The sequence below is a fragment of the Schistosoma mansoni genome, chromosome 2 (assembly GCF_000237925.1).
Source record: "Schistosoma mansoni strain Puerto Rico chromosome 2, complete genome".
NCBI lineage: Eukaryota > Metazoa > Platyhelminthes > Trematoda > Strigeidida > Schistosomatidae > Schistosoma > Schistosoma mansoni.
The window spans coordinates 3,422,903-3,439,780 of record NC_031496.1 but is presented as its reverse complement, the minus strand read 5'-3'; the positions used below and the strand labels follow the sequence as shown (position 1 = coordinate 3,439,780).

At 38.1% G+C, this 16,878-nt stretch overlaps 2 protein-coding genes across 3 annotated transcripts in view; one reads left to right on the top strand and one right to left on the bottom strand.

Moving 5' to 3' along the window:
• The window catches only part of Smp_021920.1 (putative paramyosin), a gene marked incomplete at both ends in the record, with an annotated part of 33,553 nt that extends 25,641 nt beyond the window's left edge, over positions 1–7,912 (top strand). The window contains 4 exons of one of the 2 annotated variants that reach the window (XM_018795355.1): positions 1,988–2,246; positions 3,263–3,493; positions 5,635–5,835; positions 7,675–7,912. In XM_018795355.1, coding sequence (XP_018649677.1) covers positions 1,988–2,246; positions 3,263–3,493; positions 5,635–5,835; positions 7,675–7,893 — 910 coding nt within the window. The remainder of the gene's footprint in view (positions 1–1,987; positions 2,247–3,262; positions 3,494–5,634; positions 5,836–7,674) is intronic. The other variant, XM_018795356.1, reaches the window with a different exon arrangement.
• Positions 7,913–15,691: 7,779 nt separating this feature from the next.
• Smp_021910 (putative ubiquinone/menaquinone biosynthesis methyltransferase) overlaps positions 15,692–16,878 on the bottom strand; it is a gene marked incomplete at its 3' end in the record, with an annotated part of 4,559 nt that continues 3,372 nt past the window's right edge. Inside the window, exon 6 of the mRNA XM_018795354.1 lies at positions 15,692–15,914. Coding sequence (XP_018649675.1) covers positions 15,692–15,914 — 223 coding nt within the window. The remainder of the gene's footprint in view (positions 15,915–16,878) is intronic.

The following is a 16,878-nucleotide window of genomic DNA, read 5'->3' as shown; positions in this document are numbered from 1 at the left end:
CTGAGCGGGTTCGTGGATGCGCACTGCTGAGGAGTCCCATAATAGGACGAAACGGCCGTCCAGTGCTTCCAGGTTTTCGATGGTGGTCTAGCTTCAATTGACTCATGATTTCAACTGTGAAAATACTAAATTCTCCACAAAACCCCCTCTGATCTATAATCATATGCTCACTAGTGACTGACTTCAAGAGATATTTCCTTGAGTTCTAGTGGGAAGCAGTGGCCAGTGGAGTTCTACCAGGTCTGTTGTAGAGATATCATCTCACTGAAGACAATTGGTGAACGGTCGCTCAAAATCGTGGATTGGTTGAAGTTAGACATTAACACCGTTGGATGCCAGCTCAGTAGTCTATCGGTTAAGGGCCTCGGCTCGAGACTGGTAAGTCCTGGGTTCGAATCCCGCTCGCGAGTGCGGGTTCGTGGATGCGCACTGCTGAGAAGTCCCATAATAGGACGAGACGGCCGTCCAGTGCTTCCAGGTTTTCGATGGCGGTCTAGCTTCAATTGACTCATGATTTCAACTGTGAAAATACTAAATTCTCCACAAAACCCCCTCTGATTTATATTTCTTTACAATGAGAGTCCATTTCATTTATTATTGTTAAGGTTGTCTTGGAAATTCAGTTATCTTATTTATTATTATTTAAACACATAAATATTAGTAATAGGGGGGGGGCATCAGATATATATACGCCACATAAAACAATGAGAATGGGAAGAGAAAAGGGGTAGGGTGCATATACGAAAAAAAAGAAGGAACAACAAGAACCATAGAGTGAACGTTATTGTAATAATAAGAGTAATAATAGGGGGAAACAGAAGTGTACAACCAGAAGATCTCTTTCAGTTAAGGAAGTTATGACTACTCTTTATGATGAAAGTAAAAGAAGGTTATAGCAGGATCACCACTGGCTTCTATTCTAAGCCATATCTGATAACGTCTCTAGCCACTGTGTAGCACCATCTCTCGGACCTCAGTTATCTGAATCAATTTGATTTAATTTAGTAATGAATAATGATGCATTACCTGATGATAACTCACTTTATCACCTAATCATGTTTACAGTGACCTTAATTATACTACTGATTTGACTGCATCAAATAAGTACTGATCATTCATATTATGTTCTTGATTATTTAGCCAAGTAAATGTCATGTGTAACACAAGTGGGGACAGCCAAAAGTGTTTAAACACAAAATTACAGAACACCTTAGTCAAATCTGAGAATCACACAGTAAATACTTCATTTGCTAAATGTTATTCAATTGTCTCACACTTGTCTGTTCCTTCTGCGAAATGTCAATCAATTGTCTCAGACTTCATTATTCCTTCGTTTCCACACCAATCATTCTCTGTTCTCCCTGACTTTCTTTGATCTTCTTAACCTGCCGCCAGGCATTATACTTTCGATGACGATACATACTACTTATATCAGTCGACAATAGTAGAACACACCACACTCGTCCCCTCTTCAAAGTAGTCGCTCTTGTGATGGTTCTACTCGCCATGCCACTTTCTTCTTTTCTACGGTCTCTACCACGCTCTCCATCAAAATGTTGAGTCTGAGGCGCGCTGACCCCTATAGCTCAAATGACCAGCCAGGCCACCAAAATCCAATGTCCACCCGGCATTCGGGACGTTCAGCGCCTGCGCTCCCTCGACCTGCTTAGTCATCTACATCCAATGTCCGCCCAGCAGCCGCACATCCCACTTCTCCTCCCCGTCAACAACACCCGCTAAAGCCAACGCCATCCCACCAGAACATTCCACTGAATGTCATCTTTCCGCACCAGGCAACCCCAACTAGCACTTCATCTCCAGGCCCTCAACGGCATCCGCAGAACAGCACCATTCTCCTCTTCTCGTTGGCGGTGACACTAAAAATTTGGAGATGATATAGTTTGTAGAATACGTTAAAGACATCATCAATAGATGTAACCTAGTTTAGAGATTATTGAAACCTCTTTGTATTTCTTTTCCTTTACAGAAAAAGTACTACTAGAACAATTGAAGAATTAACTGTTACAATAACTGAAATGGAAGTTAAATATAAATCAGAATTATCACGTTTAAAAAAACGTTATGAATCAAATATTGCTGATTTAGAAATTCAACTTGATACAGCTAATAAAGCTAATGCAAATCTTATGAAAGAGAATAAAAATTTATCACAACGTGTTAAAGATTTAGAAACATTTTTAGATGAAGAACGTCGTCTTCGTGAAGCAGCTGAAAATAATTTACAAGTATGTTATAATTTTAAGATGTTTATGGTGTTAGACCATCATGGAATACCTGGAAGCACTGGACTGCCGTATGGGACTCTTCAAAGGTGCTAATCGATGTCAGGTAGAGATAGGTATATAACTCAGTACAATGAAAGATGGTCACGTTATTTCCTGGATTGGTTGAGGTTAGACAATAATTTTATCGGATGCCTGCCATCTCAGTGGTCTAGAGATTAAGCATTCGCACGCGAGACCGATAGATCCTGGTCTCGAATCCCGCGAGCGGGATTGTGAATGCGCATTGTTGAGGAGTCCCATACTAGAGGTCGTCCAGTGCTTCCAGGTTTTCTATGGTGGTCTAGCTTCAAGTGACTCATGAATTCGATCATTAAATTAATTCTACATAAGATTAGTCTCTCAACAAATTAGTCAAGTATTATACATAAATCCAATCACAGTTATTAATATTGTTTCACATTAAGACCTGAAATATAACAGAAGCTCCCCTGAAGATAGTCGTTGTTGTCCAACCTGTGTCCAATGTGTTTCACTGATCCCAAGCACCTCTAGCTTGTATTTCCTTATTTCTGCAGCAATTCGGAAGACTCTTCTGGTCTCCCACATTGTCCGAACGTTCCATGTACCTATAAAATTGTTGCTCTGGTTGTTAGAATGTGCATCAGTCTCATGACTTCCGAAGGAACTCGGCTTTCATCATGAGGCGTCATAATTATTCCTTCAACTCCTATGGCAGAGTTTAAATGGTTTGAATTATTTTTTCTGGTTAACGTTTTTTAGTGAGTTAGTTTTCTACGGCATGGGGTAGCTAACCCCATGCCCAACCCTCTTCCTTTATCCAGGCTTGGGACCGACAGTAGCCCCCGGAGGAGCTACAGGCGGAGTTAGTGAAATATTTGGACCAAGTTAATTTCAAACTTCAAGATTATTCTCCTTTAGTGTCATTATATTTATTGACCTAGGTTGTATCACTACTATTATGTAATCAGTTCTTTTTTGAATATTTTATTATTTAGATTACTGAACATAAACGTTTACAATTAGCAAATGAAATTGAAGAAATACGTAGTACATTAGAAAATTTAGAACGTTTACGTAAACATGCTGAAACAGAACTTGAAGAAGCTCAATCACGTGTTAGTGAATTAACTATTCAAGTTAATACATTAACTAATGATAAACGTCGTCTTGAAGGTGATATTGGTGTAATGCAGGCTGATATGGATGATGCTATTAATGCTAAACAAGTAAATTATTCTTATCTTCTTGATATTTATGTAACAATAAAGGATGGTAAAGTTATCAGGGGGGTTTGTAGTAATTTTAATAGTTAAGATCATGAGTCAATTGAAGCTAGACCATCATGGAAAACCTGGAAGCACTGCATGATCGCTTCGTCCTATTGTGGGACATGAACACCGTTGGATGCCTGCTTGCACAGTGGTCTAGAGGTTAAGCGTTCTCGCGCAAGACTGATCGGTCCTGGGTTCGAATCTCATGAGGCGGGATCGTGGATGCGCACTACTGAGGAGTTCCACAATAGGATGGAACGGTCGTCTAGTGCTTCCAGGTTTTTCATGATGGTCTAGCTTTAATTGACTTGCGTTGCGTTTTCTAAGCAACAAAGTTTAATTAAGGAACTTTCATTGTCATCCTGGACAATATATATGATCATCAATGCTTACTTCATGTAGAAGTGAGCTTCTTAGTTATTCCACGAATGTTAAGTCACTTTATCCTAATGGTCTTATCAGTGTTTAAAATCAAGTGCTGACTATTTTGACCCATTGACAGACACTTTTTTCTACTTTCAAACATGATATATATGGCTGAAACTAATGGAAAACATTCGATTTGTCTTAAAACATTATTTAACTGAATGTTCTTCAGTTCATAGTATGTGAAGATAAATTACGTCAATTTTAGAGTATTTTCACTTCTACCCCGAAGTTTTTGCTGATGATGTCGTTCAGAAGGACGATGAAAGCTCAGCGACCAAACCATCCAGCTCATAGAACAAAAGTCCATCAAAAACAAAATGTACTGCTAAAGCTGTGATTAGTATCAAATCCAACAAAACATAGATTTCATCTTGTATAGGATCTATTAATGTTAATCATTAGATATGTATTTAACTTCAAAGAATTCAAAATCCTAAAGATAATACATAACAGAATATTGATAATTTAAATCTGTGAGGACTGTCCACAGGTGAAGTTAAGGAAGCTCTAAGAAGCCCAGAAGGAGCCGAACATATTCCGTCCAATTAGCTTTTGGAAGAATATTCTAGAATCACTACATGTAGCTTCCTTATTGGACAATGCTGATCACTCCCTGTTTGCGGATTGGATAACTATAATGATGATTTCGTTTCTACTAAAAATTATAAATACTTGACAGTTTTGTACTATAATTGACACGGTTTAAAATAGCATTCCTTCTACTTGTTTTCTGTCTTCTAATTTTGCGACTTGGGGGGGGTTCTAGCATTCTAGTGCTCAAGTATTACGTGCGAAACTAAGAATCTAAGTTCAAGATATAACAAAATCTATTTGATGGAACTCATCTAAGACAATCATAAACATAGAAGATAGTTAAATATAATATAATTGTAAGGACGGTTCGTCGGTAGACTCTAGGAAGCCTTAAGAAGCCCAAGAAGAACCGCAGACATTCCATTCAACCACTGCTAGGGGAATATTCTAGAATGTCGACGTGTAGCTTCCCCATTGGATGGATAAGAATGACCCCTATTCACCTATTGGTTGTCTTAAATGATGATTTACTCTCAGTCAAAAAACTTTAAATACACGAGATTTCTGTACTATATTTTGACACTGATTTGGGGAATAAACTTCCTACTTACTAGTCTTTTGTCTTCTCTTTTGCGACGTTTCGGGTTCTATCGTTCAAGTAGTCTAGTAGTTCGCGGCATAGTAAGAATCAAGGCTCTAGATATAACAATAATATACTAATATACCCTTATGGACCAGGGTAATCTTGCACCGCTTTTTAGGTGAACCAGACACCATCCAGACTTTCACGCGGCAACCCAAATAGTATGGCTCAATCCCGTTTAACAGGAGAGCCAGACACTGCCCATATTTAACCCAAGCACTACAGCTCAATCCCGCCCTATAGGAGAACCAGACACTATATAGGCTTCAACGCTACAACCCGAACAGTACAGCCCAATCCTGTGGCGCAACCACTCAAGTACCAAACACCCTGGTGGACCAAAACATAGAATATCCTAGATGTAATCTTTGAAACTATTCATAGAACAAGGTTCTTGAATCCAAAGTTAATGTGAAAAGGATGATCACAACCTTCAAAAACCTCCGATTCATCTAAAATTGATTGTTATATAATTTTATTTTTATTTCAGGCTTCTGAAGATCGAGCAATTAGATTAAATAATGAAGTATTACGTTTAGCTGATGAATTACGTCAAGAACAAGAAAATTATAAACATGCTGAAGCATTAAGAAAACAATTAGAAATTGAAATACGTGAAATTACAGTTAAATTAGAAGAAGCTGAAGCATTTGCTACACGTGAAGGTCGTCGTATGGTACAAAAATTACAGGTGAATGATTGTCTTTTGTTTTTTTTGACAAACTAACATTGATAATATCTTCTATGGGAACGATAATGTGTAGAATGGGTATTTAATAACTGAAAGTGATTGTACTAATGCCTGTTACTCCTAATGGAGCATAGGTCGCCGATCAACATTCTCCAACCCACTCTATCCTCGGCCTTCCTTTCTAGTTCTATCCAACTCTTGTTCATTCTTCTCATGTCTGTCTCCATTTCTCGGTGCATTGTGTTCTTAGGTCTTCCTCTTCTCCTTTGGCCTTCAGGATTCCATGTGAGGGCTTGTCTTGTGACGCTGTCGGGTGATTTCCTCAATGTGTGTCGTATCCACTCCCAGTGCTTCTTCCAGATTTCTTCCTCCGCTGGAATCTGGTTTGTTGTCTCCTACAGTAGAATGTTGCTGATAGTGTCTGGCCAATGGATCCTAAGTATTTTGTGTAGACAACTGTTAATAAACACCTGTATCTTCTGGATGATGGCTTCCGTAGTTCTCCATGTCTCCGCTCCATACAGTAGAACTGTCTTGACATTTGTATTGAAAATTATGATCTTGGTGTTGGTTGACAATTATTTTGAGTTGCAGATGTTCTTCAATTGTAAATATGCTGATCTTGCTTTGCCGATCCTCGCCCTCACATCTGCATCAGATCCACCGTGCTTCCGAGATATGTAAAGATTTCTACATCTTCCGAAGCTTCTCCGTCAAGTGTGATTTGATTGTTGCATGTTGTGTTGTATCGGAGAATCTTTCTTTTCCCTTTGTGCAAATTGAGACCTTCTGCTGCTGAGGCTAAACATATATACAGCATAAATAAAAATTGACAGACTGGATTGATTTAACTTAACTAAAAAAACAGCCCTAAGTACAAAAAAGATGTTAAGATGAAGATGAGAAAGAAATGTACACAGTTGACATGGTAGTGGCTATTAAAGAATGAAGATTTATATCAAGATGAAGACTGACACTAATCTATGTCGTTGTAATAAGTTGATATTAACTAGAAGGATATAAAATGTACTTCATATATCGAAATATTCTCAATGAAGACAAGTATATGAACCAATTCAGTAAGATTCTCTTGGCAATGACACGTAAATATCATATGGAACATCTAACTTGATAAACACTTTCCAACATATAAACAACAGAAAGGGTTTTTATGGATATTATAGTAATTTTAATAGTTGAGATCCTGAGTCAGTTGAAGGTAGACCACCATAGAAAACCTGGAAGCATTGGACGACCGCTTCGTCCTATTGTGGGACCCCTCAGCAGTGCACATCCATGATCTAAAAACAGTTAGAAATTTCAAAGACAATTTAAGAGCCAAAATAAAAACTTTAGAAGATTGAACTCTTAATTTCATCACTTACATTAGACAAACTTTCGTTGAGTCTCTGAATCAGAAAAGAAATCCCCATATAATAAGAAACTATGTACTTAGTAACATATGTTTCGGATCTCCTAGCTTAACTTGATACGACATAATCAGAAGGGGGTCATACGCTCATTAGTGACTGGCTACATGAGGTAATTCCTGGAGTTGTAATGAGTAGTCATGACCAGTGGAGCTAATCCATGTCAGGCAGAGACAGGTATCTACCTCAGTACAATGGAAGATGGTAGCGCAATTTCGTTGATACGACATAGTTGTCACATTTCTATATAGGTAGGTTAACCTTCACATAAGACTGCTTCAGAATATTAAATTCTATCTAATCGGCTTCAGTTCACCTATTTTTAATACGTAATGAAATGTATGACCAATTTAAAATCTGTCTTTGAGATTACTGATATCTTTTGATATTTCTTCTACATATATTTTAGGCTCGTGTACGTGAACTTGAATCAGAATTCGATGGTGAATCAAGAAGATGTAAAGATGCATTAGCTCAAGCACGTAAATTTGAACGTCAATATAAAGAATTACAAACACAAGCTGAAGATGATCGTCGTATGGTATTAGAACTTCAAGATTTATTAGATAAAACTCAAATGAAAATGAAAGCCTATAAACGTCAATTGGAAGAAATGGTAAATGATTGAAATATCTCAATGAATAATTTCATTTAGTATTGTTTGTAGGAATCTACCCGTCGATGTGTTAGAAGACTGACCAGTTGCAGTCTTAACACATCGATGGGTAGATTCAAACGAACAATACTACATGTAATAGTTGCATTATATTTCAAATTACTTCAGTGTGTGTATCCATGATTCTGTCAGGGGATCGAACCTAGAATCTTTAGGTATTACGATGAGTGCTTAACCTTTAGACCACTAAGCTAGTATCCCATGGTTTATATGTTTAACTTCTATCGATTGACGATATTTAGCACAAATGTTATCACTAGAAAATTAGTTCCAATTAATACTTATTTATTTAAACACATAAATATTGGTACAAACGGGAGCCAGATACATATGCGCCACACAAATCTCATTTGATTTGTGTGAGGGCTACGATACTGCCCAGGTGCCGAAACCGAAGCAGGTGGTTTTCTTAGGGGGCCACACCCCGAGCCTTTGACCTAAAGGTCTAATCCACAAGGCAGTGGAACATCGTGAGGAGATGCAGTCCCATAGTAGCAGGTGACCAACGATTGATTCATACGCCATTTGTTCTCTTAGGATAATGGAGCCCATGTGCATCATTGGTTTGGAATCAGGGTTTTCCAACTCCCCTAGGTGGACGCGCCGAGTCCAGGAACCCGGTTAAAGCGCCGGACATTCGATTTTCGTCCTATGAATCTCGTAAACAACAGTAATGCCACGAGAAGGCAGTGATTAGGACTTCCCTGTCAGAGGCTATATATGCATGATGATGTGAGTGCATTTCGAGATGGAGAACGTACTCTCCCCACTCTTGGCCGTACCAGGGCATTTAGGATATAAGAATTTTCGTTTAAATTAGAACGAATATTTTCACAGTATTTGGGTGCCGAGTTGATATCAGAGACATTACGTTGAAAAATCTTGGACCAGATTGCCAGGTGAAACGTTGGATTTAACTTCAGTGAATCATTTACTGCTAAGTTATGTGACTTTTTACTTTCATGATGTTTCTGGCAAAACTTCTAGTGAACGCTGATTGGATAAAATCGTTCTTAATGTTTCCTAAGCCTTTCTTGTATTTTGCGAGAAATATTCTAGATCACACCAATACAAATACACTACATACTCAATAACTCGTCCAATCATGTTAACAAAACTGAATGTGAAACTTAGTGTAGAATGTATGAGCTTTTTAGTGTGCATTTTGAAGAAATTGTAGTAAGATAAAAAGTGTATGAATAAGTAAGTAGATCTGATGTGAGCAAAATTCATTGACCATGATGAAGCTTTTAAGGAGAATGATGCCGAAGCCACTTTGGTTGCAGAACGAAGCTTTATGTCTGTTACACAAATACCCGGAGCTCACCTAACAAGTAATCGGAACTAGACGTATAGATAGATTCCACGAGGCTGGATGTAATCGTCATCACGTTCTATTCAAGCCAGTCACGTGTTCTTGATCCTAGTCGTAGCGAAGCTCAGTACAATAGACACTCGGAGGGTATTTAGTGTATGTGTTCGTCTAAGCTAACGAGACCTGTTAAATTTTATGTATCACCCACCTGTGTAGACAATAAAAACTTTTAAGGCTTCTCAAAACAATTCATTAGTCGAAAAACTGAACGGTTATATAATCATTCTTAATGGTGTAATTATTCATCTAGCCGTGCAAACGTAACTCCACCTGTAGCTTTCCTAGAGTTACTGCCGATCATAAGCCCAGGTAAAGGAGGAGGATTGGGCATGGGGTTAGCGACTCCATCCCGTAGAAAACTAACTCGCTAAAGAAACGCTAACCAGAAAAAATAATTCAAACGTACTATACATAGCCCAATATATATCATTAGTGTTGGTTGATTATTTAGTTGTATAGAACATTACTTTTCTATTTATTTATTTATTTAAAGGACATTCGCTTTTCGTCCTCTCAACTTCGCAAACAACACCCCTGCCACGAGAAGGCAGTGAGTAGGACTTCGCTGTCAGAGGCTATATAGGCGTGGCCATGTGAGAGCATTTGGAGAGGGAGAGCGGAATCTCCCCACTCTTGGCCGTAACAGGGCATTTGGGGGCAGATTGTGAAAACATCAAGTTTTCAGTCAAATAAATGACTAAATACTATCTGTTCATCATCTGGTTGAACATTTTACTGTGGGTATCACATAAACTTATGTGGATATATCCTGTATTATCCCCATTATTACAATCCTATTCATGTGATTTGATAGATATTCTGTGAATTGATGAATTTATCCTCGAATTAATGAAACAACTGTTTGCTTTGAAAATGATATCAATCCAATTAATGGATCCTATTTATATTATATGAATAGTGTATACCATGCAGTATCCCAATCTCCCATTTTGGGGGGGGAACTTTGGGCTTTTCCCCGAAATCGTGAAAATTTTGGCAGTTTTCTCCAACGTTTGGAGAAAAATCCCAAACTGTCATAAGATTCTATAGAAATATTAGGGAAAATCCAAAATTTCCCCCGAAAGCTTTGGGTATTTTCCTTAGACTTGTGGAAATTTTGGGGGGTTTGTGCCATTTCCCCAAAGTTTTCTATTACAGCTGTTATATCCCGTGAAGATTTATGAATGGTAACTTTGAGGTCTATTTATGGGCCAATGTGATATGGATATTTCCTATTGTACAATTGCTAAGTAGCTTAACTATGCATATTCGTGTCCCTCTTATTATAGGCTTTATTTTGACCCATAGATTATTACTATACGATTTACCATTCTTGAGTTATACCCAGTCTATTAATTACTGTTCCCTCTATTCACAGCCACATTTGGCCAAATCTTGTACAAATGTGTATTTTCTATTTTATGGTACGATGTGGTCTGTCTGTTTAATATATAAACCAAGTATGTTTGAGATAATGATTCATATTGCAGAGGCCGTTATCGGTGTTCTGGACTTAACTGGCTGGGCTAGGCAGAAAGCAGAACTGATAAGTACTCAAGACTGCTTATACGGCTTTCGTGTATCATTGCTCTGATCGATAAAATTGTTACTCTCTCATTGACGGGAATCATCACATCATAAACTAAACTGGGCACGCACGCACTCAATCAATCGATATAACAACAGCTTCCACAAAATTTGCCCCAAAATGGATAACTATGAAAATACTGAAATCTCCACAAAACCCCCTCTGATTATAACCATATGCTCACTAGTGGCTGACTTCAAGATACTTGTCCTGGAGTTCTAGTGGGAAGCAGTGACCAGTGGAGTTAAACCAGGTCTGTTGTGAGATAGGAACTCACTGAAGACAATTGGTGAACAGTTGCTCAATTTCGTGGATTGGTTGAAGTTAGACATTAACACCATCAGTGGTCTATCGGTTAAGTGCTCTGGCACGAGACTGGTAGGTTCTGGGTTCGAATCTCGTGAGTGCGGGATAGTGAATGCGCACTTCTGAGGAGTCCCACAAAAAAGGACAAAACGGCCGTCCAATGCTTCCAGGTTCTCCTCGATAGTCTAACTTTAATGGACTCATACATTCAACGATTAAAAATTTCTCCCCAAAAATGAAAAGATTTAGATAGCATACATTGTTGACCTAATTACTGATATCATAGAAATGATATTTAAAGTAGATTAGTTAAATGTTAATCGTATTTAAACAAATTCGAATATGTTTCTTTTATTAAGTTTATAATTAATAATAGTTTTGCCATTTTAAGTTTAAACATTAATAATAATAATAAGCATTATATCATTAACCTATAATCTATTCTACTTTATACTTGACATGGTAACTAAATCGTGTATCCTGTTGACATTTGTAAACTACTAATTTCACTTAGTTACAAAATATAGTTGCTTTTGTTTAGTTTGAAAGGAGGGAGACTTTTCCTCCCATACATCATATAATATTTGTTTAGGTCATGTTCAAACTATTATTTATTTGGAACCAACAATTGGTTTATACGCCATTTGTTCCATCAGGATCCTGGAGCCCATGTGCATCATTGGTTTGGAATCAGGGTTTTCCAACTCCCCTAGCTGTATCCTACGTGTTCACCAAGCCGGTTAAAACACCGGACATTCGCTTTTCGTACTCTCAATTTCGTAAACAACAGTAGTGCCACAAGAAGGCAGTGAGTAGGACTTCCCTGTCAGAGGCCATGTGAGAGCATTTGGAGAGCGACAGCTGACTCTCCCCACCCTCGGCCGTACCAGGGCATTTCGGGGCATATTCAAACTGACATCGACTAAGTCTTTGTAATGGACTAAAAAATATCGGCCCTTCAAATTAGGTTAAAACTGAGAATATGTTAATGGTATAAAACTAGATTTTTGACAACTAATTGTTTTCTATTGTGATGTTTTTTTGTAAAAATTGAAGAAGGAATTTTGTCAGGAGATAAAGGTTAAATATCCCAGTAACTTTTCAAAAACATTTATCAAGAAAAAACCCATCGATGCATTATTTCTTTATACAGGTACAACTAATTATAGTTAAGTCACTGGGTAAGTAATAGTGAGGTTAGACGCAGGGTATTAGGGAATGATGGTAAATCAGTTGATGAGGTGATGAATCTTCATTGACTGAGATGGTTGGGCCACGTGTTACGTATGCCTGAACACCGATTACCACGACGCGCTATGCTGACTAGTACTGGCGATGGTTGGAAGAGAGTTAGGGGCGGCCAAACCAAAACATGGCATCAATTTTTGAAGTCACTAACTTCTAGTCTGAGTCATGTTGGTAGATGCAGACTACTTGGTTGGGGTCCGCGTGACTATCATAACTAATGGTTGGAGACTCCAAGTGACATGGCTCAGAATCGAACACAATGGTGTAGGTGTGTACACCCTTAAACCTTGAGATTAACATTGCTTCATATCTGCCTTTCCTCCTGTACTATATCCTTATATACAATCTTTCTTTTATATATATTACCACCGCTAAATTAACTACTTCTATGTATTTGCTGTTCATCTTGTTGTGCTAATGAGTGAGGTATGGCAACTTGGACCGATACATATGTGTGCCTGATCCTACGTTGTAGCTGGCTGACTGAGTTAAGTTGTAATTTAAATTTCATTGAATATACCGAAAAAATGGCAAACAACATTGTGAACGAAAATATCAGTTTGGACTTATTTCACACACACACACTAAGTGTTCATTATCCAATTCCAAGTAAAGCCTTTACTGATTGATATAAGCGAATAAATAATGCAAAGCATTTTCATGTTTATCTCTTAAATATTCAAAACTATGTATGACGAATATCATTTCGTGGTTTGCTACTGATGTCGACAGGTATAAGTAGCATATGTCATCAATCGAAAGTGAAATGCCTGGAGGGAGATCGAAGAAAAGAGAATGAGATCGGAGAATGCTTGGTGTGGAAACGAAGGAATAGTGAAGCTTGAGACGATTGATCTTTGCTTACAATGCTTGTGCATTAAGGTTATAACGAGGCAATTCGCACAGTATGCACATGTGCCAATAAGAGACTGATCAGTTGCAGTCCTAAACATCAATGGAAAGATTCAAACAAACAATACCAAATGAATTTAACTGTTGAGTAGTTTGGACATGTCTTAAAGATCAAAATTTTGAAATTCAACCTACCAACAGAAAGATGTTATGTATTTTGAACATAAACATTGAAGTCGCATTCCTAACTATTAGTTGAGGACTCGATCTCCACAAAATGTATTTCATTTGAAGTCAAGTTGGTTTGTCTTTGATAGTTGTGATAAAAAAATATGCAGACTGAGTATTTATTGGCATAACCATACGTTTGTAAATCAAGTATAGTATCATCTACTACCGTGTAGTTTCCAGCCGCCAATCAAAGGAAAAGGATATTTGCTCGTCAGTGACTCTTGATGTGGTTGACACCAACAAGTATCATAGTTATACATTCTGCACCGTCGATAACAATACTGGAGCATATTTTCTCGTTGATAAAATCGCAACCAGTGCTAACAGCTCGAATCTGTGAAACGTAAATACTGGTTTTCTGAAACCTATCTCAAAACTATATGTTGGAGCCTTTTAATATTCGAACACTATGTCAAATCAGACAACAGGTTTCATTAACTAGGACTAGAATCTCGTGTCATCGATCTCTGCTGTCACCGAATCCTGTATACAAGATCCAAAAAGGGTCATCCACTTGAGAGTACAGAGATCCAGCAAGACTCGATCTTCGTGCATCCTAGAGGCAAAGGAGCAACTTCTTATGTCTGACAATGTAGGTTTGACATTAGGTCTGAAAGTCAAACAGGTAATGTTTTCTGCCAACATTTACTTGGGTACTTTCCGACTAAATGGTACAGTAAGAACTCAACAATACCCCGCAAAATGTTTTCAATCAACGGCCCCTACACCTTTCATTTATCTGTACCAGCTTTCGCACAGTTAAGTTGACCACAATAGGTCGCATTTACAACCCTGCTATTTGAGCACTTTTGCTACATGATTATCGAACCTGGCCTACCCAAAATAAGGATGTGTTACTCGGTGTTGTCATCTTGAAAAGTTTTAGTGGCTTTCATAGTGCACATAACTTACCGACCTCAGGGAAAACCTAAGCAATGGTCAGTTTATGATATGGCGCCGTGCAGTAAAGGACAGTGGTATTAGATTGAAGCTCTTCCGTTCACTAAAACAACCGTGGATAGGATCATAATGATCGACATTTTCAGCAAATTCAGAAGTTAAAAAACATTATTTTGAATAGAAGTTAGTGATGACCCTGATGTGGTTTTCTATTACGCTCCATCTTGGTTGTTTTTACTCGAAATGTATATTTTAACACTTGTCATTCCCTGCTACTTATATTCTCCTTCCTATCTCTTTACAATATTGTTATTTTTACACAGCAAACTTCTTTTTGTACTGTTAGATCAAGTATTTTCGTGACATAAATAAATAAAACCTCGTACCAACCAAACTCTGAGATTGTCAGAATACAAGAGGGGAACATTTTTAAAAATATAGGCAGAGAAACTTGAAGAAAAGCGCTAACTTGAACGTGTAGGTAATACGATCGCCTTTAAAGGTAAAAGACAGTGAGAAAAAAAATCAACTTTGCTCCTAATAATTAGCTGTAAAACAGATTACAGATACAAGTTCATGAGCCCCCAAATGCCTTGGTACGGCCGAGGGTGAGGAGAGTCAGCTACCCCTGTCCAAATACTCTCACATGGCTACGCGTGTACAGCCACTGCCACACTAGTCCTACTCACTGCCTTCTCGTGGCATTACTCATTTTTAGGAAATTGAGAGGACGAAAAGCGAATGTCCGACGCTTTAACCACACAGAGGACCCACCTAAGAGAGTTGGAAAACCATGATACCAAACAAATGATGCATATGGGCTCTAGGATCTTGAAGGAACAAATGATGTATGAACCTATTGTTAATCACCGGCTAGCATGATACTGCATCTCCTTATGTTGCTCCACTGCCTTGTGGATCAGATCATCAGGTCGAAGGCTCTGGGTCTGCGCACTTGGGCAGTATCCCAGACCACACACAGACTGAGTGACTTGTGTGATGTATATGTATTTGGTGCCTCTTCGCACCGATATTTATGTGTTCAAAAAAATAATAAATAAATGAATAGATACAACTTCATGAAGTGAAATAGTTAAATGTGAACATTGTTCTCATTCACAATCTGTACAAAGTGTAAATTAAGGAATTAAACTAGGATTTATTACATATTTTAACAAGTTAGTAGAGAATCTATTATCGTAATCCATATCAAGTATCTTGAACTTGAATGATTATCTATCACACAGCTACTATTTGGAAGGAGTCTTGTAACCCATGTGAACTGATACGATACCATTTGAATAATTAATCCAATCAACACCATCAAATCCTGATTGTGTAATTATATGCGCGAATTCCTCCTGGTCAGGAAATTTACGAATGCTTTCAACTAAATATTTATATGAATTCCAATCACCTGCAACAAGTTGACCAATTACAGGAATTAATTGCATAGAATATGCATTATATAATCTGGAATAAAAAAAAACAAGTATTTCGGAAAGTGATAGTAATTAAGAAATTATGGTTTTAAAGCTTATTTTTTTTAAATATAACTAATTTGCATATTTAGCAGAAGTGTATGGAAACAAACAAAAGACGCCCTGACAACTGCCCACATAGACTATGGAAGAGAACAACCTTAATCTTATTTATATTGGTATTTTAGGAAATTGGGTTAGAAGTGGTCTTAATGACCTGAGAGCGTGACCGCAGTGCCCAAGGAACAACTGCTTGAGACCGGTCACGCGCGGCTTTTTCGTGGGTAGTTTTTGTGTTAGCTCCGTTCTTCAAAGGACCTTACCGCCGGAGACGGATATCCGTGGGATGAAGCGAGGTGTGCATTTTTGGAGTCGACCTTTTCTAACCCCACCCCTCCTTGTGGGAAGGCAGCATCGCTGTTATGCTGGTTTTCTGGGGGAAACATCTCACTGCCATCACATCCCTGTACAGTCAGCAGTACGACTTCGCCTTCGGACCTTGGGATTGCTGCTTTTAGTCTTACCGCTCTTCAACAGACCTGTTTGGCATGGTAGGACCTTGAGGAACGATTGTTCCATCCAGTATAGCTCGATTGGTTCATCACGATAGGCAAGCCCGACCACCACGTCAAGGTAGCAGAAACGGTCGGGTTATATTGGTATAATTAGCAGGTACGAATTATATTACACTGATCTAGGATAAAATATATTTTTACATCGCAAACTTAGTTGTCGGGTGAATAATCGTCATTTATCTATGATTTTTTGGTAAAGCAATTTCGATTTCAAATTAATTTGAAGATACCTACTGAGTTACACCAAACGCATTATAAAATCTGCAATAAATAATGATGCGTTATTTACAGACTATAATAGCTACAGTGTTTTTGACTGTTGCTGCTACCTTGACGTGGTGGTCGGGTTTACCTATCGTGATGAACCAATCGAGCTATACT